This window comes from Pipistrellus kuhlii, unplaced genomic scaffold (assembly GCF_014108245.1).
Source record: "Pipistrellus kuhlii isolate mPipKuh1 unplaced genomic scaffold, mPipKuh1.p scaffold_m20_p_1, whole genome shotgun sequence".
Taxonomy (NCBI): domain Eukaryota; kingdom Metazoa; phylum Chordata; class Mammalia; order Chiroptera; family Vespertilionidae; genus Pipistrellus; species Pipistrellus kuhlii.
Window position 1 is genome coordinate 172,666,124 of NW_023425404.1, and position 27,295 is coordinate 172,693,418.

Sequence of the window (27,295 nt, forward strand, 5' to 3'; positions counted from 1 at the left end):
CCTCTGGAATTCCGTCAGCTCTATGATGAAAGAAGAGTGTCTGTTGTCACACAAAGCAAAGGATGTAGTGATTGTGTCTCCATCTCTCCCCTCCTTTTGAGGAAAAGATGGGGCATTAGAGCGGAGGCCCTGTGTTTGCCAGGTGGGGGGCAGGTACAGTAAAGGAATTCAGGTCTTCATAGCAGCAGCTTGGGACTTGCATCTACTACAGAGTGTGGCTCAAGTCCACAACAGTTTAGGAGTCCCGCTCAGTGAGTTGCAACCCCTTTTACCAGGAAGAATCTTAGTTCTTTCACCCTCGACCCCCCCCCCTCCCCCCCAGCACCTAAAAGGGAGAGAGACTCAGAGGTTGCTTCCAGTCTAGACTCCATCACTTCCAACCACTGGTCTCCCACCCTTTCCCCCAGCAAGCCTTTGTCACCCCGCCCCCTTTTCCGCCTCCAGCCAGAAAAATGGGTGCAAACAGGTCCCCGACAACCTTCGGAGGGAGGAGCTTCCTTGGTTGGATCCAAATCCCAGCGGCAGAGAGGGGGGCCGGAGTGAGAGGTGCAAGCTCAGCAGCGCGGCGGCGGGCGGTGATGCGCTCGGGGAGGGGGCGCGTCCGCCCCTCCTCGCGGCGGGAGACCCCGTTCCCGAGCCCCAGAGCTAAGGGTCGGGAAGAACTAGCTCAGCTTTCGGGCGAAAGGGAACAAACCCACCAACCCGGGAGCTGCTTCGGGGGGTGCGGGCACGAAAGGGTGCGGGGCGGTGTGCATCGCTCTCCATCCACATCGGGAGCTCCGCGCGGGGAGGAGGGGGCCGGGCGCGGGCCGGGGTGAGCGCGAGTGTGCGCACCGCCGCGCGGAAGGCTCAGCCCTCGCCTCGCACCCTGCCTGCTCTGGGCGTCCGGGGAGCCTGGGACCGGGATCAGGCTTGAAGTATGGCATGGTGCAGAGATGGTTTCTGCCAAGAAGGTACCCGCGATCGCGACGTCCTTCGGAGTCAGTGTCGCCCTCCTGCACATCCTGTGCCTGGAGGCTTGGTGAGTTCCCGGGGGTCCTGGGGGAGGATTGGGGGGAGGGGGGTGCGAGGAGAAGGTGGCGATGTGGCCTGCTCCCCGACCTCTCCGGCGGGCGGGCTGGCTGCCCCTCGCAGGGCAACCCGGACGCTCCTGCCTCCTCCGCTGTCAAGTCAGGAGCCGGAGCCAGGCGTTTGCTTCTGTGACTGCGTAGACGCGGAGAGCAGGAGGGCCCCCGGGTGCAGAGACAGAGTGGGGGTGTTGGGGTGCGTCCCCCTGACCCTTTCGCTCCATCATCCTCCGGCGCTGTCTCCCCTAGCTTGGGGCGAGCGGCTCTTTGCATGGGAGGTAAACCTGTTACCCACCTGTTCTGTGATTCTTAAAATAACCCCCCTCCGCCCCCGTTTTGTTTTGTTTTTTTTAATTTTTTTAAATTTTTTATTTTTTTTTGCATCCACAGTTTAAACGAACCCCCAGAACAGAACCCAAAGGAGGAGAAATTGTGCCCGGAAAATTTTACCCGCATCCTGGACAGTTTACTGGATGGTTACGACAACAGGCTGCGTCCTGGATTTGGGGGTAATGAACGATTTCAAACGCTCAAGGGTGCCCTGTCTGTCCCTCCCTCGGTCTGCCTGTCTGTCTGACTGTCTGTGGGAATAGCATTAGGTACGCCTCGCGTGTAACATGGCAACATCCATCTGTTTCTCCCCCTCTCCATCCCACCCTCCCCGCTCACACCTCTCCCTCCCTCTCCTCTCTGGAGAAGACCTCTGCCGCAAGACCGCCCCCAAACACACTTTCCCACGCCCGCCCCCCACCTCCCCTGCCCCCTCAGAAGCTTTGCTTCTCCCCCACACCCATTACCTCCAGGTTCCTGACTGCTGGGAGGGGGAGGCTGGAGGGAAAAGTAACACATGGGAACTTGGGGCTCAGCTGCTCCACTGCTGCCCTGTGCCCTGAGCATGGGGATCATCATGTGCTCTGAGCATGTCTCAGAGCAGGTTGCATTCCAAACAGCTGATCCCATGTCCCCTGTCCTCCCACGTGGCCTCAGTCCCCCAGCCAAAGCCTCGGCCTTGTTCTACCTAGGACAGGAATCTGGGGCAGGATGCTGCCTGCTCTGCTGGAGAAGCCAGTCTGTCCTTTTCTCTTCTACAGTGGGATGCATTTTTTATGTATTTGGGGAGGGGCCATTTGCTTCTCTCCTAAGACTTTGCAGTCAGAGGTGTTTCAGTTTTATTTCTTCAATAAATATTTATAAAAGGTCAAACAGAGGTGCATCCATAACAATACTATTGCTCTTCTTCATATTTGCATTCCCTTTGCTTACATAATGAGAATCTATGTACTAGGTGCAAGGTTCACAGAAATCTCAAGATAACAATTCTTAACTTCAAACTCCCTCTCAAACCAGTTCAGAGAAGACTTCGGAGTTCATCAGACGTGTAGACCCAGGTCTTCGGACCAGGATGTCTCTGTTTTTCCCATCACACTGTGCTTGATACCTCTCAGGAAACGAGTTGGAAGATACAGACTTTTTCTTAAGGGAGCTTACATTCTAGTAGTAGCAGTAATAACAACAATGACAACTAATGTTGTAGGTGTTCATTTAAACTTTCACATATTTCATAGGCATTACTGTTCAACCCTCACAACATCTGTGAGCGAAAGCTATTACTATTCCCATTTTACCGATGAAGAAATTGAGGCTGGGGGAGTTCAGCAGGTGGTCCAGGTTTACATGTAGCACGTGGCACGGGCATGGTGCAAACCCAGTTCGGGTTGTGTATTTAAAAGACAAACCCATGCAGATTGGGAGGATATCACAAGCCGCGTGACGAGGAACACGTAATCTGAATTAGCAGCTTCCTATGGAGGAATCTCAGCTTCCTACGGAGGATGTGTAGGAGATAGGATAGAATATGGGAAAATGGAGAGAGTAAAAGGGAGCAGAACATTCCTGTGAAGGAGTACAGAATTAGACGTGGTATAGGAGGAGTGTGGTCCCTGTTTACAAAGACCTGTTGGAGGAAACAAATAGAATTGGATAAAATAGAACTGGATGAATCTTTGGAGTCCTTTTGTTCTTCTTGTTTGACAAAGATGCTTATAGAGGAACGCAGCATACCGTGTTCCCCGAAAATAAGACCTAGCGCATGGAAAGATAAAGACATCCCCTGAAAAGAAGACCTAGCTCAACTTTGGGAGAAAAAATTAATATAAGACACTGTCTTATTTTCAGGGAAACAGGGTATTAATAATGATAGACTGGAGCTGGGCCAGGTCTTCTGATCCAAATCACTCTCTTCTGGATTTCATGAGGTTACGGGGAGCCATTGAAGGTATTCACTCAGCCTTTGTGTGTTGACAGTGATAAATAAATATGAGTGAGGAGGATGAAAGATTCTCCTGGTCCTTTCACTTCGCTTCTCCAGGGGCAGGCTCCTCAGCATTGGGATGGCCTCTAAGCAGATCTAAAAAGAGGCTTTCTCACCAAAGCGAATCATTTGTCGGTGCACAGTCTTTCATAAGCGACTGGGGAATTATCGCTTCAGATCCAAAATAATTTTGTGGAGGATGTTTCAGGTGATAGCAGTTAAGCCTATATGATATCATTAAAAGAAGATTTATCTGCTCATTAAGGTTTTAAACTTGACGTTTCAAGTAAAGGGGAGAAGAAGCAGGAGAATGAAATCACATGCTGCTTCAATATTCCTTAAAGAATTGATGTACCTGAACATAAATGAAAGTGAAAATTTATCATTGAAACTACAGTTTTATTATTAAATGTCAAGAGCTAAAATACTATTTGCCCAGTTGGTTATGATATAAGCTCTAATTGAAAAGGAAGAAGGGATCCACGGTAGATAGGTCCTTTTTACCAACTACCCTCTCCCATAATATTTTACGGACAATAACATGAGTGAAAATCAGTCTACGTAGGCCTTTTCACATTTGCTGGGTTTTGGTGAGCTGCAGTGCTGCTGAAATATCTCAGAGGTATTATTAGTCATCTTAGTTGTCACTGCCAAGTCATCTGCTGTACCCACCTGGAAATACTTTTTATAGTTTTATGGGAAGGGGTGGAATTCACCTTACTTCAAGTGTTCACAGTTGATTAATCAGTAAAAAATTTACTATAGCACAATTTTTTTGGCTCTGCTTATAAATATTTGTGGCAAATGTGATTCATTTTTTAGAAGTGGGTCATTCTCTGTAAATGCGTAGTATGCCAAATGTGACAAAGGAACAGTAATTCTCACCTGCAGAAAATGTGTAACCTGTTTACAGGCTGTTGTCAATGAAATAGAATTCACTGAAAATAATAGGCTTCTTGAAAGCCACAGGTGTGATCCCTTCTTTGACATTTTATACTTTGTGGAAAGTTTGGCATTTTAAAAATGAAATGAAAACAATCTGGGCTTTGGCCAGGATGCTATAAATGTGGATCCACATCCTGGTTCCTTTAATCCTACCTTTGCTCTTTGCGGAGCTTTGACTTTATATCTGTTTATACAACTGAGCTGTGTTCCATTTCAAGTAAAGCTAAAAGCAAAGATCTGAATGGAAATTGGCTGGTTTGTGATTGCTCAGTAGGCCAGGCAAGGGTTGAAATAGATTTAGAAACTAAATTACATATGTTTAACTCCGCAGCACAGCTTGCAATGGGGGAACTAAAGGGAACTGAAATAGTTCTCTTCTTTTCATCCCTCCAGGATCTCCTCTCCCTGCCTTCCCACATTCTCCAATTGGAGAAGAAAAGGGGGAAAGGTGAGAAGAGAAGGAAGGAGGCATGGTGTGAAAAGCTACATTAGGACTTCTGGTGGGGTGAAGTTTTTTCAGTCTCTGACGAATCAGTCTGCTAGCATCCTGACGTAGCTTCTACCTGCTTAGAAGTGGCATCCAAGCAAACCGGGAGCTAGAAAAGCATCCCCTGGTGCCATTATCCACTTTCAACACTGTTGTAAGTCTTCTGAAAGGTGCATAGCTAGGGTCCTGACCACCAGGAGATAGCTCAGGAAGCCAGCCCTTACCCATTTCCCACTTATTGAAGGCTTACAAACGTTTCTTCATCTCAGCCTTTTGGTGTATGTGATTTGAAATATTAAGTGCTTATCCTATATAATAAGAGGCTAATATGCAAATAGATAGAAAGGCTGAACAACGAGTCGCTATGACACGCATGACCACAAGGGGACAGATGCTCAACGCAGAAACTGCTGCCTGGTGATCAGTGCGCTCCCACAGGGGGAGCATTGCTCAGCCAGAAGCGGGGCTCACAACTGGTAAGCATAGCGGATGTTGTGGGAGCCTCTCCTGCCTCTGCAGTAGCAGCACTGGAACCCCAGGGGAAGTCCACAGGCCTAAGCCAGCAGGTGGACATCCTCTGAGGGGTCCCAGACTGCCAGAGGGTGCAGGCTGGGCTGAGGGACTCCTCCCAGTGCACAACTTTCATGCACCAGACCTCAAGTATATAAATAATTGCCTTAGAACATCTTTCTCAACCTCTCTGAAATAAGAGTGGAGCATTAGGGTCGGTTTTTCACATTCATGGAGTCCTATTCAGTTTTTAAAACATTTTCTTATAATAATATCAAATAAGATGATCACAATAACACAACAAGATAAACAGGGCAGGCATCATTTCTGTTACAAAGGGGGCTAGAGAGAAGTTTCAATGAATTGCCCAAGAACCCTTGAACTAGTAGAGGACAAGACCACAACCCATACCTCAGTCTTTAAAACCTTAATCAGACTGCTGCTGTATTGCTATATCCATCTCTAACTCTTTCTCAAATCCTTCTGTTTACCAAGAGTCAGATTTTCATTAACATTTCTTTTTGTTACTATCTAAGTAGGTCATTAAAATAAGCAAAACTACATTTCCCCCAAAGGAATGAAATGAAAACTTTCATGTTAAAGCTTTAATAACATTTTAAAATGAAAAAGCCAATATGGCAAAGTGTATATATACACTTAGATATATTTTGAATAATTTTTCACATAAATGAAAATGGCCTTACAATGTTTTCAAATAGTCTATATCCCAACTTAAAAATTAAATATATTTTTGTTTATATTCAATTAGTTAGCTTTATTACTTTTCTGTCAACAGAAAAATATTTTGAAAATATATATATAGATGAAAAGAATTCTTCATATCCACAAAGCAACAGAAAAGTACAGCTTCATTCTCTTCTGATTTGCCATATTCATCCATCCATCCATCCATCCATCCATCCATCCATCCATCCATTTATTCATTCATTTAACCAGTAGATATTTGGAGACTACTGTGTGTCAGGAGCAATGTTAGGATGTGGAGATGTAATTTTGAATCAGACACAAGCCCTGGTGAAATTAATAGCTAAGTGGTGTAGAGGTATGAAAATAACAGAAAAAAACAAAACAAAATAATGATGATACTATAGGACAATTCAATAGCAAGCTAAGAATAGAGGATAAATAAATAAGGTGAGGGACCTATTTTGGATACAGTGGTCAGGGAAATCTTTTAAGCTGAGACACAAGGGTACCAGACATGGAAAAGGTGAGCAAAGGTTGTTTTCATGCAGAAAAGCAAACAAATAAACAAACAACAACAGAAAATGTGAAAGATCTTAAGGATTCTATAAAACTAGTGTGATTTAGATAGTGCAAGGAATTCAGTGTGCTTTAGCCAGAAAGCAGGAGGAAGAATCTCACAGGACTAGCTTGGAGTGGTAAGCTAAAGCCATGTCAGGCAAGACCTTAAGTATCCTCTACAGGAGCTTAGATTATTCTTTTAGATTGCAGTTTTTAGTTAATATTTAAGACTTAGACTGTAATGTGACATCTCTGGCTACAGAATAAAGGCTTAGATGAAGAAATGGGACAACACTGGAAGCAGGGTGACAAATGACGCTCTTTTTATAGTTCTCTCCATTAAGTTAATGGTGGCTTAGAATAAGATAGTAGGTGTAGTAAAAAAGGGTATAAGTGGATAAAAGTGAGATATATTTTGGAAGTAAAATTCAGCAAAGAATAGATCTGGATTGCAAATGAGTGTTTTAAAAAAAGAGAAATCAAAATAACTCCTGGAATTTTATTTCGAGAAATTGGGCAAAGAATGGTGTTATTTAAACTGGGAAGGACTGGGGGAGAAACAATAAGGGTGGGATAAAATCAAGAGTTGCTATGTATACATCTTAAATTTAGGATAGATATGTAACATCCTGGTGGTTGTACTGGTCTGGATATCAGAGAAGGGTTTTTGTCTGGAGATACAAAAAGAGTCATCAGCGTATAATGCTGTGAGAATAGATATCTTGGTGAGAACATAGAAAACAGCAGAAAAAGAGCCCAGGACCAAGCCTTGAGGAACATTAACAATTGAGGAAATGTAGAAAATGTATGTAGAGTTATCAAAGGAGATTTTTAAAAAAGTAGATGATGATAAAGGCACTAAAAAAGTGTATGAAGTTATATAATTCAAGGGAATAGAATATATTAAGAAGGAGGGATGATACACCTCTCAAATTTCTCTAAGATATTAAGTAAGCTTAGGCCTGGCTACATGGAGATATTTTATTTCATTAACTTTTCATCAAATATTCATTAGTCTTATAATATGTGCCAGGCACTGTTCTAGGATAGCACTGGTGATGTATTAGAGAGCAAGGGAGGTGGAATTTCCTGCCCTCATGAGCTGGAATTCTAGAAACTAAGCCACAGAAATAAAATATAGAATATGTCAGGTTGGCAACTGCTTTAGGTCATATAAAGCAAGTGAGGAGGTTGCAGGTTTAACTACAGTAGTTAGGGAATAAATGAGAAGGTGACATTTGAACAATGATACTAAGTAGGTAAGGGCATGACACCACATTTGGGTGGAGTTTTTTGATTAGAAGAAACTCTAGGTGCAAACACCCTAAGAGTGGAAGTCATTGTCGCTGCAGGAGTGAGGAGGTCCAATGTGACATAAGGATGATGTTACCTAAAGACTTGCAGGCTGGTAAGAACTTTTCTTTGAGTCTTGTCAGTGATTGGAGGGATTTCGGCAGAGGGAAAGACCCCCGGCTAATTTTATTTTATTATTATTTTTATTGATTGATTTGAGAGAGAGAGGAAGGGAAAGAGAGAAACATCAATGTCATATTCCACTGCCTTATGTGTTCATTGGTTGATTCTTGTATGAGCCCTGAGCAGGGATTACCTTGGCATATAGAGATGATGCTCTACCCAAATGAGCTACCCAGCCAGGGCCCCAAGGAGAATTGTCTAAAGCTTACCTTGGTTGCTGGATTGAGAACAGTCAGGGGTCAGGGTCCAAGGCAAATGCAGAGAGGTTTTCACAATAAATTGGGCAAGAGATAATGGGCATTTTGACCAAGTTGGTGGCAGAGAAGTTTAAGTTTGTAAGTTTGTAAGGAATGGCTGGTTTCTGGTTGTATTTTAAAGTCTTAGTCTACTGATGTCAACTAGAATGTAGGTTGTGAGAAAAGGGGAGGTATCAAGTCTGATTCCAAAGTTTTTGAACTGAACGTTTAGAAAAATGGAGTTGCCAAGACTGTGGCAGAAGCAAATGGAGGATGCAGATGAAAAATTTGCATGTGGATATGTGAAGTTTGGGATTCCTATTAGATATTAAATGGAGATGAGTCTGGAATGCAGGGATGATGGGTATGACAATATATATGGAATTTAAAGCCATAACACTAAAGGATTATCAAGGAGTTAAAGGGTGATAGAAAGGAGGTCCACATAGTTGATCTCTGAAATCTACAATGTTAGGAGGTGGGAGAAGAGGTGAAGGGATCTCTGACCCAGGAAGAGCAAGGAGTGGTCTTTGAGATAGAAGGAAAACCATGCAAAGAGAGTGTTTATATCGAATGTAAGTTAAAATTCTTTTTTCAAAGAGGAGGCAGAATTAACCAATTACATCTAATTCTCTTGACAGATTAAGAAAGACAACATAGAATTGACCACTAGATTTAGCAATATTTATAACTTTAATAATTTGGACAAGCTCAGCTTTGGTGATGTGATGGGTATGCAATTCTAGATGGGTTCAAGAGAATGGGAGTTTTTTTTGGTTTTTTTTGTTTTGTTTTGTTTTGTTTTTGCATTTGCACAGAGGAGCAGAAAAACTGGATGGTAAATGGAAGGAGAAGTAGAATCAAAAGAGCCTTTTTTTAAATGGGAGAAATAAGATTATTTGTTTAAGTTTGTGGGAATCGCTACTATCAATGGGGAAAAATTAATAATACTGACAAAAAAGAATTTTAGTAAATCCTGAGCATGAAAACCAAATTACAATTGATGTTGGTGTGAATAAAAAGGGAAGAACTAGAGGCAATGAATATAGTTTTTTATTTGGGGTTTGTTATTCTAGGAGCTTACAAGTGAAAGTGAAGAGAAGAGGGCAGGTAGCCTTTTTATTAAGATTAGAAATATTGTATTATGTTTGTGTACTACTGGAATAATCTGTTCAAGGATAATTTAATATTAGATTGGATGGAAGGGATAACTGAAAGAATGATGCCTTTGAGAAGACAAGAGACTATAGAACCCAGAGCATAATTTACATTTTTTTTTTTTTACGGGAAGGATATGCAAACTGCTTTTGTTTCCTGAAATAGGCATTGTAAAATCTAAATATAGGTTATTAGTAACTTGGCGGGCGTTTAGATAATACTTCACTTGGTTGTTAGTTTTCTTTTAGATGAAAAGAAAATCCATCTTTTTACATTTGTTTATCATTCTCTAGACCTTTTTAATGTATTTATTTTGGATTTTGATTACTAATCATCGGTTCATGACAGATTCTCATTATTGGTCATACATAGCCTTCTTTTTATCACCAATCCAGCTCTTCATTCATTTTCCATGATATAAAAAACATACCAGTTAAATCATCAAACTGCACAACCTTGGAATCAACTTTTATCCTAGTATGTGGTTTCCCTCATCCTACCTTCTACCTTCCTGTCTTCTCCACCCAAAGTAACACCATCCTGAGTCCTTTTAAAAATTATTCATAGCTTTTCTTTGAATATTGTTTTGGCTCAACTTTAGTTTTTAATAAATTAAAATTTTAAAATGTAATTGTTTTGAACATGATATATAATCCTTTGATGCTTTTTTCAGTTATAATGCCATAGATAGATCGATCATTTTGACTGCTGTGTGATATTCCCATTGCGAAGGACATTGTTTATTCATCTGCTCTGTTGGCAGGAAGCATTTTGCTTGTTTCCAAGATTGTATTGCTGTAAACGTTCTGGCCTAAATTTCCTGCTTTAAATGTACAAAAAGTTTGGTGGTTTTTTTTTTTGTTTTGTTTTGTTTTTTTGCATATATATTCAGGAATGGATTTTTGTGGATCTTAGTATAAGTGGGAGTTCAACTTGATGAGATAATGCCAAACTGTTTTTGTGTTAGTTTTACAAATTTAAACTTCCATTTACAGTGAATATGAGTTTCAGGATCCACAAATCCTTCAGCTCTCCATATATATAAATATATGTAAAATCTCCATGGAATCCTTGAAATGGTATTTTGTTTTGAAATGATTTCAATTTTTTTAAAATTTTTAATGTGATTGAACAGCTTTTCAAATCTTTTTTGCCTACAAGAGTTTTCCATCTGTGAATTGCATTTCATCTTTGCCCATATCTTACTGTTCTTTAAAAATGTCTTGCATATTTGTTTAATTTCTTTATTTAAAAAGTTGACCTGTACTGTTACAAGGATCACAGGGATATAGGCAACACTAACCTATAATGTTACCTAAGTAAAATTCTATAGTTTTCTGCTTTCTCTATGATATCAATTGATATCTTTTGTTTGTTTAATATTCAGGAAGATTTAATATTTCTGTTTTATTTGTTTAATATGCAGGAAGATGTAATATTTCTGTTTTCTAAATGATGAGCAAAATTAGAGATTGTAAAGAAATGTTTCACTCAAGATTCCTTATTGTTGTTGCTGTACTTCTTAAATACTTTGAGTTTCTTGTTTTTTGGAGATGCATCCATAGTGTTTAGTAAGAGAAACCTTGATGCATAGGTGTGGATGGTTGAAAAAAACAGAAATGCCTCCTCCAGTGCATACGTGGGGAGGCCATAAGGAGAACAAGCATCAACTAGTTTTAATAGCACCAAAAGGCTGTCTTTCTCCTGGCGCGACAGCAAATTGGACATTGTTATTGGAAGAGAAATTAAATAGTGGTATCCTTTGGCCAGGTCTATATAGCTAACGTAATTAACAGTGGAAAACCATTTGATAACATTGTTAATTGCCTTCCTACCTTCCAAGCAAGTTAGATCCATTAATAATACCGGAGTATTTCCCTGAATTTGATATTGTAGCTTTGGCTCTTTCAAAGATTGTTCAAAGTCACTTTATTTGCCTTACAAACTACCCACCATATTTTGGGATTAAAAAACATTTCCTAAAGAAGTAAAATTTTTTTAATAGAACATATCTTTGATGTTATGCAAATGCCTATAAAATTACGAGAAGTCCTACCAAGCCAAAATTATCTGGTTTCTATGCCATGATGCTCTTAGTAAGGTTGATTCGAGCATCCTAAACAATACTGTTAGGAGAAGCGTCTCCAAGAATTATTCGTAATTGCATAGCTACCATTATTCCCTGAGAACTGATTTATTGGAAACCTATTACATCTAAGACCTGGGATTAGTTCTGGGAGTGGATATAAATATAAATAAGATGCAGTTCCTGTTTTTATCGGGAAATATTTTTAGCTTAGCTGATGTAACAAATGAATCTCAGTAATTTTTCCTTTGGGGAGGTTTTTACGTCACTACTGGGCTGATATTAGGAACACAATCAAACTAATTACTCAGCATCTAGTATGTGCAAAACCCTATGACAGTTGGGGACTTCAAGGAGGCTTAAGATTTTGTCTTTGCTGTTAATGGGGCAAAGAGAGACTCAAGCTGAGCAAAGGCATAGAAAGAGCTGCAGGAACACAGTTCAGAAGCCACTCAGAAATAAAACCGGAAATGTAGGCATGGCAAGTTTTGTACTAGATATAAAATTATATAACATAATTAATTACTGATTAATTATTTAATGATGTAATTAGTGTAGTGAAGCTAAAACATACGATGGAGATCAATACAGGGAGTTATAATTCTGACTCTGGCATAGAATGTTTAATCTCCCTTAGCTCAGTTTCCATATCCATAAAATTCTCATGATAATATCATCTTTGGGGGTTGGCGAGAGGATTAAATGAAATAGCATATGGGAAGAGCCTTGTATATTGCCTTGTACATAGTAAGCCTTCAATTCATAGAATTATTATATACATGTTTATTGTCCTCTAGGGAAAACTCATTCACTGGGAGCAGTTTCACACATAACATGCCCTTTCATCTGTCCACTCCCCATCCTCTTGGTTGTATCTCCAGTCCAGGGCACCATCATTCCTCAGCAGAATTAGGATGACAGCCTCTTATAAGAACCTTTCTCATACTCTTGCCTCCCTAAACTTAGTTGTCCATATACTCCCTCACTGATTTTGTAAAACATACAATTCATATAATAAAATTTCCTTACTTTGAATCCTAGATGATAAAAGGATACAAATTAAGCTTCTTATCACAACCTGTACCCAGAGGCAGAGCTGTGCTACCTATGAGAGGGAGAACACTTGGGGGAAAGACATGGGGAAAGTGATGAACCTCTGTATTAATTTGCTCAGACTGCCCTACAAAGTACCACAAACTGAGCAGCTTAAACGATAGCAAGCTTATTTTTTCACAGTTCTGGAGGCTTGATGTCCAAGATCAAGGTGTTAGCAGGGTGATTTATTTTGAGTCCTCTACCTTTTGCTTATAGATGGCTATCTTGCTTCTGTGTCTTCACATGGTCTTTTTTCTGTGTGTTTCTATGTTCTAGTCTCCTTGTTTTATAAGGATGCAAGTCACCTTAGATTAGGACCCATCCTACTGACCTTATTTTAATTGAATACTCTACCTCCAAATATGGTCACATTCTGAGGTACTGGGGGTAAGGACTTTAATATAAATTTGAGAAGATCATAGTTTAGCCCACAACAACTTCTTTATGTGTCACCCATCAGTCACTGCAATTTCTACAAATTTCTTTCCATGTAGTTTTAAGAACTGTTACCATAACATATGTTATAAATATGTTGTTTAAAAGATGCCACTTTCACAAAACCGGTTTGGCTCAGTGGATAGAGCATCTGTCTGCGGACTGAAAGGTCTCGGGTTCGATTCCGGTCAAGGGCATGTATCTTGGTTGCGGGCACATTCCCAGTAGGGGGTGTGCAAGAGGCAGCTAATCAATGATTCTCTCTCACCGATGTTCTAACTCTCTATCCCTCTCTCTTCCTAACTCTCTATCCCTCTCTCTTCCTCTCTGTAAAAAATCAATAAAATATATATTTAAAAAAAAAAAGATGCCACTTTCAGAATATGGGCTCAGGGATAGGTCTCTGTCCACTTACCCTGTTGTTTGCTCTGTCTCTGTGGGTTTTATTTCTTCTCATTCTCTTCTTCACTTGCTTTGCTCTAGTTCCATTGGCCTTTTCCTGGTCCCTAAACACACTAAGGTATGTCCAGCCTCTGAGCATTTCCCCTAGAGGTCTGTGTGCTTGGAATGCAATCATTCCAGCTCTTTCAATGGTTTATGCTGGAAGAGTGGCTAAGAAATCAAGAGTGGTCCTCCCATTCTCTCACACAATTTCCAGCCTCTTTTGTTCCCCTTTTGAATGACAGTATTCTTCCATTGAATTTATTTCTGTATTTTACTCTGGCTCTTCCAATAACATGTTCACTCCATGAGGCAGGGAACTCATTAGTCTCATTTAGCACAGCCAGCACCAGGGCCTAGCATGGGACCTGGCACCCAGCAAATGCTCACTCAAAAGAATGTTTATTGGATGAGCGTCTCAATAAGACCCTCTTTACCCATCATTTGTTTTTAGGACCTCACTCAACCTCAACGATTTTGAATGCCAGGTAAAGCAAATACTGAGTAATGTCACCAATATCAAGGTTGAAATTCTGAATGCAAAACCATTTCAAGAATCATTAAAAAGTGACATATTATGTAATCTTTGAAACTATCCATTAATATCATGGAATCATTGTGCTTCAGGTAGAATTAGCATAAACCCACACACCTTGAAATAAATTTATAAGGAAAAATGGCTTAATTCCTCCTTCTCCTATATTTCCTCCACTCCCATAGAATATCTATGCTGTACATATTTTCCAGGACCCATACTATCTAAAACAACTGCCTGTGAACTGGAGTAAAATGAACATCATCAGAAAGGAACCTGTTAGCATTGCAAATAGGCCCCACCTCAGTCCCACTGAATCAGCAATCTGTGCTTTCACAAGGCTTCCAGGGGATTCCGATCCAGTAAAAGTTTGGGAACCACTGCCCTAAGTTGATCTTCAAAGTAACTTTTGATTCTTTTCAAGAATCTTGTTAAGCAGTCTAGTTGTCCCAACATACTCAACTTTAATTGTTCTAAGTAACTTATCTCTCCTTGTCCAGACTTACAGTGCAAAATGTGCCTTTAAAATTTTAGTAATTGTCCTTAAAGAACTCCCTCCCTTGAACCAATTTGAGTGAAATCTTCATCTTCTAAGGTTCAACACCTCTCATCTGCTTCCTGGACACCTATCTCTTCCTGGAACAGTTTGGCTTTAATGAGTTATTACCACTATCTTATTGTACAATAGTTTCAAATTGCTCATTCAAATAACAATTCAACTAACTTCTCATACGTTCTCTGTTTCCCAAAGGTGTTATTTTAAAAAAATGAAAACTCATGACAGATCAGCTTGATCTATGCTTTTTTTTCTGACTGTACTCCCAAAGGATGTATTTTTTAGGATACTTATTCAGGAAAGAATTTTCTCATTTTCCTTCAAACTATTTTTCTTTCTATGGCTCAGTCATCATCCTAAACGGGAAGAAATATTCTGATTCATTTTTATGAGGATAACGTTAGACCTAGGGCATTAAGCTATCCCAACTTTTCTGCCATTTTTGGGATAAATTCATTTACCCAACCAGAATCCAAGGGGAATAGTCTATTTTGATAACAGATGTTGTTGTTTTTTCAGTATGGCGTACATAACCCCAGGTCATAGAGTATTATAAATCATCTTTTAAGGAAATGATGTTCAAGAAGACAATTTTTATCATTGTTAGTAATAAAAAGCTATATTATATTAATAACTATTATGTTCTAGAGACAGGACCAAGTGATTTACATATGTTATTTCAGTTATTAAAACCTTTACCTCTGAGGATACATGGCTTGGGCCAAATCAAATAATTAAAAAGTATTAAGACTCAAATTTGAATTCCAGAATTCTCGATTTTACACATCATGCTAAATCCAGATTGTGGCAATTTCTTTTTGTCTACAGTCTGTGTCAGCCCATTGTCAAGATGTCAAACACTCCCCTATACTAGTATTTGGTCCTGCACCAGTCCTCTTTAGGCCTAGGAAAGAATCTCAGTGTGGTCATTATTAGAAGGGAAAAGAAGCTACTACTTAATAAATATTTCTGTGAAAGACTCTCTGTGTTCATAGTCTCATATGAGCAGTTTCATTTGATCCCTATCAACAATTTTCTCTTATATGTATGGTTGCTGCTATGGAACTTGCCCGGGATCACACAGCTTCTAGGTGGCAGAGCCTGAATAGGTCTGATTTCTAGGAGAGCTTGTCTTTGATCCCAATTGTCAGTGGATGGTATGCCTGATTCAGGTGATATGAGTTATTTTTGTGCCCCGTTATTTACCAGTATTCTCAACTCTCTGAAGGTACATTTCTTGCAGCCTTTATGCTTTTTCTCCTCCTTTCCTTGCGGCTAAGTTTCCTCTTTTTAAAAGCTCACTTCTTTACTAAAAGGCCAATCAGATGATGGACTGTAAAAAAAATTACAAAGCTAAAGCTTTTGTTCCCTGCACTGCCTGTCTTAAAGGTGCCTGGGGGTGATATATCTTTGAAGAAACAAGTTTCTGGTAAGTAATTGGCATTTTTTTGGTTTTGATTTGTTTTATTTGCCTGTAAGTAAACACTGCTTTCTGGTTTTGTTCTTCTTTTGTCTACATTTTCTGTAGAGATGCATTATCTCACTGAAAATTTAAGATGTTTGTAAAACCATGAGATGTCATATCTGTATTTACTTTTTGATTATCAAAGCCTACCTTGCCTGTAAAATTGGTAATTATTTTTTCACACTTATTTACTTCATACCCTCTAGGTCCTGTTACAGAAGTAAAAACTGACATATATGTCACCAGCTTTGGGCCTGTTTCTGATGTTGAAATGGTAGGTAGTTAGAAAATTTAATGTGCTTTTTGAGATTTGGAGAAAAGAGGGCAATTAATAAGTATTTTACTGTCAATCACACAAAGTTAGAGCTAGAAAGTCAAAGAACAGCCTAATTAGGCTCAGAAGTTTATAAGAAGTAAAACATTGAATTTACATTTTAGCTCTAACATTGGAATATTTGGCTTGGAGTCATTCTCAACAAAGAAAAGAACTTTCCTGTTATTGGTCTCCATGTCACAGCCTTGTATGCAGTATTTTTTTCCCTTAGAAAATTATTGAAGAGGAGAAAATTGGTGATGTAATTAGTTTTGGTATGAAACTTCATATTGTAGTCCTAATTGCATTTAGTGTTCCATGTTGGCTCAATTGGTCATTCCCCTATCCCCACCCACCACGTCTCTCCTTTGCTTTCTTTTATGTTTAAAGAACTTAGAACACCAAGCACTGGTCCAGATGAATCCACCCATTCAATTTTGCTAATATTAAATATGTTTTGTTTCAAGGTCAAACATTTTTCCACTTATTTTTTTTTCCTTGACTCTGGGCTCCTGGACTAATATTAACCAGTTAACTGCCATATGTCCAAAATGGAAACCATCTCCACATGCCACCATATTTTGAATTTAATTTAAAAAATCAATTTGCAATGAATAGTATAAAAATAAATATATTACTCACAGTTTGGATGTTCTTGAACATTTTCAGTTGAAAATTCTCGTGAAAAATGATTTTAAAGCATCTATAGATGCTTATGGAGTACAAAGGGTTAGTAAATTTTATGGGCCTAAAATGTACTCATATATTTTAATTTGTCTTAAAGACAACCTGACAGTTTTATGGTTCATTATGCAATGATATTTGTTACACAATCACTAATTTTGCTACTTGCTCTAAAGTAAAGTACAACTATAATTACCTGATGCTGGCAGTTTTATTATATTTACTAGAGGCCTGATGCATGAAATGTGTGCAAGGGGCTTGGCCCTCACAGCCTCAGGTTCATCCAGAAGGTTGTCCTGAAGGTTGTTTGGGTGTTTAGTCTAATTAGCATATTATACTTTTATTATTATAGATTATTATTTAAAAAAATATTTTTATTGATTTCTTAGAGAGAGAGGAAGGGAGAAGGAGAGAATCATTGATGTGAGAGTGGAACATTATTAGGTTGCCTCCTTCACACCCCTTACTGTGGTTGGAGCCTACAACCTGGGTATGTGCCCTGACTGGGAATTAACCCCCAATCCTTCAGGGCACAGGATAATCCCCAACCAAGTGAGCCACACCAGTTAGGGCAATAGTTATCATTTGTGAATGATTAATATCTATGGTAATTTATCTAGTAAATGTATGGATACTAGTATAACATGCTTTAATTGTTGAGAATCTTTTTGTTCCATTGATTTAAGGAAATTTCTACTGCTATTAATTTAGTTTTTATTTGGGTAGTCTTTTATATGAGTGTGAAAGAGGCTAGAATTTAATTCATCTTTTGTATATTTATTTGTAATCATCTTGATTTGAATATGTCACAAACGAATTTTCCTAGGAATACACAATGGATGTGTTCTTCAGACAGACATGGATTGACAAAAGACTAAAATATGATGGTCCCATTGAAATTTTGAGATTGAACAACATGATGGTAACAAAAGTATGGACTCCTGATACTTTCTTCCGGAATGGAAAGAAATCTGTCGCACATAATATGACAGCCCCAAATAAGCTTTTTAGAATTATGAGAAATGGCACCATTTTATACACAATGAGGTAGTCATTTTTTTTTCCTTATCCCCTTTTCATCTTTATTCTCCCTCCTTCTTTCCCTTCCTGCCTATCTGCCTCCCTTTCTTCCTTCTTTCCTTCCTTTCTTTTAGGATTCCATAGTTTTATTTTTAGACAAAACATTGATTCTAATTGTATTTTTTCATCATAGACTCACCATAAGTGCGGAGTGTCCCATGAGATTGGTGGATTTCCCCATGGATGGTCATGCGTGCCCTTTGAAATTTGGAAGTTGTAAGTTATAATAAAAAATGTTGTTAGAGTTAATCATTATCTCATGTAAGCTGATAGCTATATATTTGCATAATTTTACATAATCCTATATTTAAATTTTTGTTCATGACAACAACTGTACAAAATTTGACTTTTAGGAGACTGTTTGTTATCTAATATATTTAAGTAAAGAAGTCAAAACAATCATCTTTTCCCCCAAAACCAAAACCTTATTTCTGCAGATAGCCTAGGTAGACTGGATTGTGTCATAAATAATAGATTAACGGTCAGTGTGAAATTTAGGGCCTCTGAACTCCTTTTGTTGGTGGTGTAACATAACAAGTTATAAATGATTTTGTTTGTTTTGTTTTGTTCTGTTACAAGCAGAGTCCTTTATGGCAGACTTGAAAGAAAAAGGCCCAAAATGGGTCAGGGCTTTTTGACATGACATAGGTTAGAATAATATAAGCAGCATTGTTAGTTTCAAAGTGGCTGAGGCATGACAAAAAGCATAGAAGGAGGTTAGTAATATAGTGCCTTTGGAGGGTTTAACATAGGGATGTGGCATTCTTTGACTAACATTTCACAGTTTCACTTTAGCTTTTCTATGGAGAATGGATTGTAGAGAGGCCAGAGAGTAAAAGCAGGGAAGATTTGGAGGCTGTTGTGTTAGTGTAATCAAAGATCGAGATGGCTTAGAATCAGATGGTGCTAGAGGAAAATGTGTGAGATAGATGGATTTGGGATATATTGTGGAAGTGAAAGCAAGAGGATAAATAGGAAAGAATATAGAATTCTTTTCCACTAAGTTCCTGTCTCTGAAATGGTAGCAACATTTGATTGCCTCTTCTAAAGTCTGCCTCGAATATTTGATTTAATCAGAATTTGCCAAAAATAGATGCTGGTTTTTACTATTGCTTCAGATTCTCAGTCGCACTGATTGTGAAACTTGCCTGCTGTATCATTGCTCATGGCTTAACTTAATGAGAATCAGCAGTCACCATTCTTTTTATAACCTCTGGAAAGCACAATAGTCAGTGGGTGAACTTAAAGCTAAAGAGACTCACTTGCTCCCTGCCCAGTGACTCAAAAATGAGAGAAGATAAAAACGGAAAAATACTTAGGCAGATAAGGTGTTCAAACTGGGGCCAGAATTAAAATTCATTTGAGCTACGATAATTTATATTTTACCCAGATAGTTCTTATCTAGGGTTTTATCTTTCCCACCCAATTCCATCACCCCACTCTCTCCCTCCCCCCTCCTGTTTTCATAGAAAGTACTCTACAGAGTGACTTGAACAGAGTTGGTAATCAATAAAGGCGTGCACAAAATAAAGAAATTACTCCTTGGAAGTTGATTTTTTCAGATTTGGAATTAAAAAGAGAGATACAGCTTTTGATTACCTTAACCCATTTCATGCAACCCCCTCACACCCCCAACCTGGCCTCAAATATTAAAATATCCATAGTGTTTGGACACTTGTAATGAGTGAGTAAGCATGAATACACTCCAGGAGATCAATGTTGAGACATGACTATATACTGCTAAATGACAGCACAAGCCTCATAGTTTGTTTTGCAAAGTCATTTTTAAAGATGACTTTCCCTAGGTATCCACTCCTTTTGTAGAGTTAAACAATTCCACCGAGGACCTACTGTGCTTCTAGCCATTTTAGGAAGGTTTGTGGAGGGTAGTATGCAATTCATCTTGGTTCTTTTGAACTTACTTGTGTGTGAGCCAGGCTGTCTGTTCTGGGCAGACTGGTAAGCAAGCAGCTGGTCTCCATTTACGTTGAACACCGAATAATAGAAAATGGGCTTAAATTGCTGCTGGGAGGGATTTGTTGAAGATGGAAGGGAAAACGTCCTGATTGTAAGAGTTTAAAGGTAGTGGAATTGTTGTGTAATTATATTCCCTGAGGAGCTTTTTAAACATCATAGCCAGGCAGCATGGGTATCACCCAAAGGCAGAGTCTGGAATAGGTGCCTCCCAGAGAGTTTTTCCAGCAGTAGGATTTATTTTGTTTTTGTTGTATTATTACAGGCAGCCTTTCATACGTATCTAATTGGCCGAGTTGGATTAGGACAGAAGAGAATATCAGTCAAGCACTGGAAGTGAATTGGAATGGAAAGAAGTATCAATTTGACTGCTTTTTTTTGGGTTTATTATTTCTGCTTTTCAACTACTTATTAGTAGGGAAACATATCCAGTGCATTGATGCAGATATAGTATTATAGTTGCTTTAGTTTTAGTCTCTCCTCCTTCAGTTTCTTTGGCATAAAATAAATATGCAAAAGCTGTTTATTTAGTATCTACAGTGTTCTAAATCTTAAACATGTTTAAGCCATCATGACTATTGTTTTCATTTATTCCATCTTTCTTAAACAAGTGTTTACCATCAATCAGTGCTGAGGAGAAAGGAATACGGACTCTAATCACATTCTGTGCTCTTATTCAGATGCTTACCCGAAGAGTGAGATGATTTATACCTGGACAAAAGGTCCTGAGAAATCAGTAGAAGTCCCAAAGGAATCTTCCAGCTTAGTTCAATATGACTTGATTGGGCAAACCGTATCAAGTGAAACCATCAAATCAATTACGGGTGAGATGCTTAATGATTGAAGTTAATAACAATGGAGTTTTGTCCTAACTTTTTAATGGAAATTTCTAGTAGTGTATTTTTGTTGTTGTTTTTTTTTTTTTTTTTTTTTTTTTTTTTTGGAGGGGGTTGGGGGTGGGGAGACAACAAAAATATTCTAGGAATAGAGTTGTTGATAAATCATAGTTCAGAGTTTTTAAATTTATATTTACAATTTTAGTTTAAAATAGATTCTGAGTATTGAGATGTGAGTTGGTTTACTTATTCAGAAACAAAAGTCAGTAATCAATTATATTAACATTATTTTCAACAGAATTCTGAGATAGGAAACCTGACCACTGATTTTTGAACAGTGGTTTTTCCTGTTTTATTGATGCTTTCCCAAAATCATTTTTATCTTGGCCAATTTTGTGGTGCTGCTTTCCCTCTCTTTACCACCGTAAAAGCAAAGTATAAAGCTTAGTTACAAAATACATTGAAGGTATATGCTAAAGCTGTTACATGAGCATATGGATGATTATTATTGGTGATTCTTGGTCTGTATTTGCTTTTAAAATGTGAATGGAACGAATCATAGGATTTAGTCTTTATATTTAATGGGGAAATTTGCCTGGTTATTGCTTATTCTGAAACTACTGCCAGAGAAAGGTATTTTTGAAAACATTTATTTTATAGCCTTAAAGTGGAATTGAAAACAAGTGAGATCTGAGGATTATGAATAATTGCTTTCACAGTTTGAGAAAGAGGCCACGGATTCCTAAATCTCTCTTAATATGTCCCTTTTAGATGTAACATTAAAAATGTATCAACTCAAGAAATCTTAAGGTTTGTTTTCCTTATTAGCTTTTTAGATTTTTGACTAAATGTCAATAAAATCTTCCTGGACTTGGGAATGTTATATATGACTCTATGTTATCTATGTCTCTTTTTATATGTATAACATTGAGAAATACAGCTTTTTCCTAAAACTAGGACAATAAGACAGCATACTAGTATGTATATATAAAATGTTCATCTGTGTATTTTAATTATTTTTAGATTTAAGGTTTAGGTGTATGTATTTTCATTTTCCAGTGATTTAAAGTTAAGTCTAAATTTTCTCTCAAATGATGATGGAAATGAAATCTAATTGCTTTCATAGTGCTAGACCTTGAAAATAGAAAACACTGTAAGAATCCGCCCCCCCCCCTCCCCAGTTAGGAACTGCATATTTCTCCATGTTTATTTCTCCATGTTTGTTTGCTGTATACAACAGATTTTTCCCCCTATAATGTTTTTTGTTAGTCTGAAATATGGTTTGGAAGCTATTGAATAGTTGCAGGACCAATAATACATTTTCGTTATGTTTTATTGGTAGGTGAATATGTTGTTATGACGGTCTACTTCCATCTCAGACGGAAGATGGGTTATTTTATGATTCAGACGTACATTCCATGTATTATGACAGTGATTCTTTCACAAGTTTCATTCTGGATAAATAAGGAATCCGTTCCAGCGAGGACTGTATTTGGTAATTGAAATTCATTTCTTGTGTATTTTTATTCATATTATATTTGCTTATGATTTCATGGGAATAGCTTTTAGATGTAATTTCTAAGAAAATATTAAACAGTAATATATCAGACTGTGCTGAGTAAAGAATCATATAAGCTTTCATTTCTTATCTAGCCAATACAAAGTAATAAGGCTTGAGGGGATGTAGGCAGTTCATCCCTTTCTTTGGGTCCCATCAGTTTTCCCTTATTGAAAGCAGGCAAGTGAACAGTGTGAATCTGGATATAGTTTTACTTTTGGAGGTATTTTTAGGCTCCCAGTCTAATGCTATGCAATTGAATTAAAATTACATATAGGTGTTAAAATGAAATGCACTGGGAGCTTAAAATAAAACAGAAGTCATGGCTGAATGAATATGAAAGTCTAGAATCATTTGCCTTTTAATGAAGAGGAACAAAATGCAAATGGTTTAAATGCATTGAGTTGGAAGATATTATATGCTTGGCTTATTAGCTCATTGTTATTGATCTACATTTTTTTTAAAAAACACAACGTATTTGTTTTGTTTTTAAGGTAGCTTTTTATATATTTTATTCTAAACTATATGAAGTCCACGACATAGTATCTCATTTTATAGCTGTTAAATAAATATTTTATGTATCAGCCATGCTTTTAAATAAAATTAGTTGATATTTACCTGATGGAATATATTTCTTCATTAGTTTTCGGTTGGTTGTGAATAGTGGAAGCTTCATTCAGTAGTGATATTAGAAGGGGGAAAAATCAGAATTCCTCTGGAATGGAGGAACAGTTCTCACAAGAGATACCAATCTCCCCTGCCTTTTCTACTTGGTAGAGTCAAAGCCCTACTGTAATAGCCTTTATCACTGAGAGCTAAAGGGATGCTGGTGAGAAGGAGCTAGGAAGGAGGCTGGGAGCTTTTCACCCCACTTCCCCATCCTTGTAGAAAACAAATGATGAGGTGTCATAGTTTCTTCAATGGACTTGACTTTGGGGGTTTTCCATAGGCACCCCCCACCCACCCACACACCTTGAATCTTAGAAAAGGCATTGAAACCTTACTGGGAAACTCCCAGAAGGGTTGATAGGGGCCAGGGTATGACCTTAGGAAGGTAGTGAGCATGTATAATAGCACAAAATACATAGAGTTGTGATAATAAAATAATAACCACACATTGCAAGCATTGAATACATTTCCACTATTAAAAATAGGTGTGAAGCATTATGCTAAGCGAAATAAGGCAGTCAGAGAAAGATAAATGTCACATGATCTCATTCATTTGTGGAATATAATGAACAACATAAACTGATGAACAAAAACAGATCCAGAGACAGAGAAGCATCGATCAGACAGTCAAACCTCAGAGGAAGAGAAGGGGAGGGTGGAGGTCTGGGGGAGAGATCAACCAAAGGACTTGTATGCATGCATATAAGCCTGACCAATGGACACAGACACCAGGGGGGTGAGGGCATGAGAGGGGGCGGAGGGGCAATAAAAGGAGAAGGACACATAGTAAAACCTTAATTGCTGGAAACCAATCACGATTTCACTAATAGAGAGATGTGAACAGGAAGCCATGAAGGCTGGTCAACAACATTAATTGCTCTAACCACTCACCCTTCAGTTGAGACATTGTTAGCTGAAGCTGCCTCTAGCTCTGTTTGTTCCGTGTAAATTTCTGTTATTTCCTGCCTAAGCCCTATGGGTGTTTTCCTCAAAACCTCAATAAAAGGGATAGCAGGGCCAGAGCAGTGGGTAATTCTCCCACTAGAGTTGGACTACGGCTTGGCTCCCCATAGCACCAAATTAAATTTTTCTAGTCTCTCTTCATTTGTGTGCAGCCCTTCTAATGCTATGCAATTGAATTAAAATTATATTGAACCCGAACCCTGAACCCTGAACCATGGGAGACATGAAAGGGGATCCCACACTTAATCAATACAGAAAAATAAGAGAAAAAAAAAATAGGTGTGGAAGAGAGAAAGCAGCAAATCTAAGTTTTGGACTACAATAAAAAACTGCAATCCGCCACTTATTTTCTCTACCCATAAAATTGTGACAATATATCCCTTCTTCACAGACTAATGAGAATTTAGATTTACATGCAATGCTCATTGCATACAGGGTGTATGCGGCCCTTAGAACATCTTAGTTACTCTCTTCCATACTTCTCTTATGTAATGGAGGTTAATTTTGTTCTGGCTTGATTTCCTTGACTTTTAATTGTCTTTAAAGAAAACATTGTTCTATTGGGTATTTACAGACACTGTGCTAAGTTATCTCATTTATTTCATTTAGTGCTCACACTAACCAGAGAGGCAGCCTGACATGGTAGGAAGTATGTGAAGCTAATCACCATATCAGTCCCTTAACTTATCTTAGTATAAATAATACTATTATTTTAGGAACTATCATCATTGAAAGTAAAATCACTTGTGCACATATAATTTTCATTTTTTTTTATGGTCCTAAAGAACTTGTAGAACAGAAAAGGCTGACCCATTGTTGATGCCTCTGATGAAGAGGTCATGGTGTCATAGGGCAGACTCTCTGGATCCAGAAGCCTAGGTTCTAACCCCACAGTCTACTACGTATTAGCTGTGATCCTTCCATGAGTTAATTCTGCCTGTTTCCTCAAGTGTCAAAACAGGATGAAATCCTGAGGGTTTCTATGTGAATTAAATGAGTTAATTTAGATAAAGCACTTGGAACAATGCCTACCTGACAGTAAATATTATTTGAGTATCACTTATTATTATGGCAACCATCCTGCCACCTGCCTCATTTGAGAATCACGACTTGGTACCACAATGTGAATGTTCTCTGTATTTCATTGTTATTGTTGGATAGGTTTTGGATGCTTTCTTGGTTGGCTACAAACGGGTAGCCACTATTCTGTCCAGTATACCCCCAAGTAATAAACATGTTCAATGCTGTGGGGAGTGATAGCATTGGTTACTCACCCAACATTTCCTCTCCAGAGAAGACCCTGTAAGGAATTTAATTAGCATTCAGTAAAGATAATAGTAATTCTATTAATAATGATTATAAGATTTGCCATATGCTGATAGGAGGCATCTTATTTCATCTTTACAATAACTCAGTGAGTAGGCTTTATTAATATTTATGAATAAGGAAAATGACTCAGAGTGATAAAGAAACTTGTATGAAGTCACATACTTAAAAGTGATGGACAATATGTCTCTAACTTTGGAAACTCTGCCATTTCTACTCTGACATTCTGCCTTTACATGGGGCACACCAGATCAGTTCCTTAACTGATCCTAGCAAAAATAATATTAATATTTCAGGAACTATCCTGGGGACTTGTGGAAAATTCCAGAGCTGCTGAGTGGAGATTGCATGGATATGAGCTGAAAATATTTTGTGGGTAGCCTTTTCAATTTAACATGTGGCATTTGCCTCTGTCTTGTGCTCATGTGCCAAGTTTTTGTTTTTGGTTTTTATTGCCCAAGAAGTATGTCTTCAAAAACCTAAGATATGTCACAATGGTAATAATTAGACTATTCAATGAGGCGCTGGGATGGTATTTTTCTAAGAAAGTTTAGTTTTACGTATTTGGGGGGGCATTAGCAATCTATTTCATTTGAGAGTTAGGTAAAAATTGCCAGGCTTGCATTTATCTTCCCTTATTTTCCTTTTTGCTCAAGAAGAGAATTTGCTGGGTCAGATATTCATTAGAGATAATTCAAAAAATCAAAAAACAAACACACAAATAAAACAAACCCATATATATATGAGAAGTAGAGTGAGCTAAATCTCTTCAAAGGCCTTCTATCTCCAAAGTTGTATGCCTTTAAGTTTTCTAATTATTCCAGTAGAGTAAAACATTAAGCCTGGACAAATGCCAACTGGCATATCTAAGTCATTACCAGTTCGTTTTTCTAGAAGTGAGCTGCCAGAATTTTGCTCTTGTGTATAGCCTTAGCCTACTCATACACGTCTTCTCCCAGCTCCTGGACCAGCCAATGCAGTGCATATTCAGCATTCTAAAAACAGGGCCTGGCATCAATACTTGAATGTGTCAAAAATATTCTATGGTTATTGAAATGTTTTCAAGGGTAAATGCCAGCTAAACCATTGAAACAGATGCACTGTCTTCCTAGATAAAGCAAAAGCATGGCTTCTGATCTGAAGGGTTGGCTTCTGTTTCTTATTCTGTTGGTGTCTATTTAACCAAATGCTTCACCTACAGCAGGTGGGAGAAGCACATCCCTGTCATGCTGGGAGTTCTTTAAATTTGAACTTCTGGCAGAGAGCACGTTTTAATATCTAAAAAGATGGACACTTCACATATTCAATTGTTTATGCCAATTACTATCCTAATTTTGCCACCAGTCATATTATATGAACCATGTTTTTGGAGGGCTACTCACAAATTTGAAAATCAAGTTGACTCGAAATAATGAAATAGAATTAGAAAGTGGCCACATATCCAACATTTTTTTTTTTTTGCATTGATGGCCATAGTATCATTTAACATCATGAACTTGATGATTTACCCCTTTACAATCAGAAAGTAATTTTTGGACTCATGACTCAATAATTGCATTAGTATTCGGCTTGCTCAACATTAATAAGGTAATTTCTTCCTAAGACAGCAGGAGAAGATGAAGAGTACTACTTTTGGTCCTCAGGGATAAATTGTTTTATCCCTCCTCCCCTACACCCCCCAAAAAATGTTCAAAGGATCATGACAAATTCTAAGTTGCTTATATTTGATTTTATTGTTTAGGGTCTTTTTTTGTTGTTGTTACATTATGAACTCTGATGAGTTTTATGAGTTCTGGGTAGAATTCTTATTAAGCTGTACTCTT

At 38.3% G+C, this 27,295-nt stretch overlaps 1 protein-coding gene across 2 annotated transcripts in view; it reads left to right on the forward strand.

Moving 5' to 3' along the window:
• The first annotated feature begins 638 nt into the window (after nucleotides 1–638).
• The window catches only part of GABRA4 (gamma-aminobutyric acid type A receptor subunit alpha4), a 177,276-nt gene continuing 150,619 nt past the window's right edge, over nucleotides 639–27,295 (forward strand). For both annotated transcript variants that reach the window (XM_036417206.2, XM_036417201.2), the window contains exons 1-7: nucleotides 639–1,021; nucleotides 1,458–1,576; nucleotides 16,276–16,343; nucleotides 17,893–18,113; nucleotides 18,280–18,362; nucleotides 20,801–20,944; nucleotides 22,299–22,451. In XM_036417206.2, coding sequence (XP_036273099.1) covers nucleotides 936–1,021; nucleotides 1,458–1,576; nucleotides 16,276–16,343; nucleotides 17,893–18,113; nucleotides 18,280–18,362; nucleotides 20,801–20,944; nucleotides 22,299–22,451 — 874 coding nt within the window. In that variant the 5' untranslated portion in view covers nucleotides 639–935. The remainder of the gene's footprint in view (nucleotides 1,022–1,457; nucleotides 1,577–16,275; nucleotides 16,344–17,892; nucleotides 18,114–18,279; nucleotides 18,363–20,800; nucleotides 20,945–22,298; nucleotides 22,452–27,295) is intronic.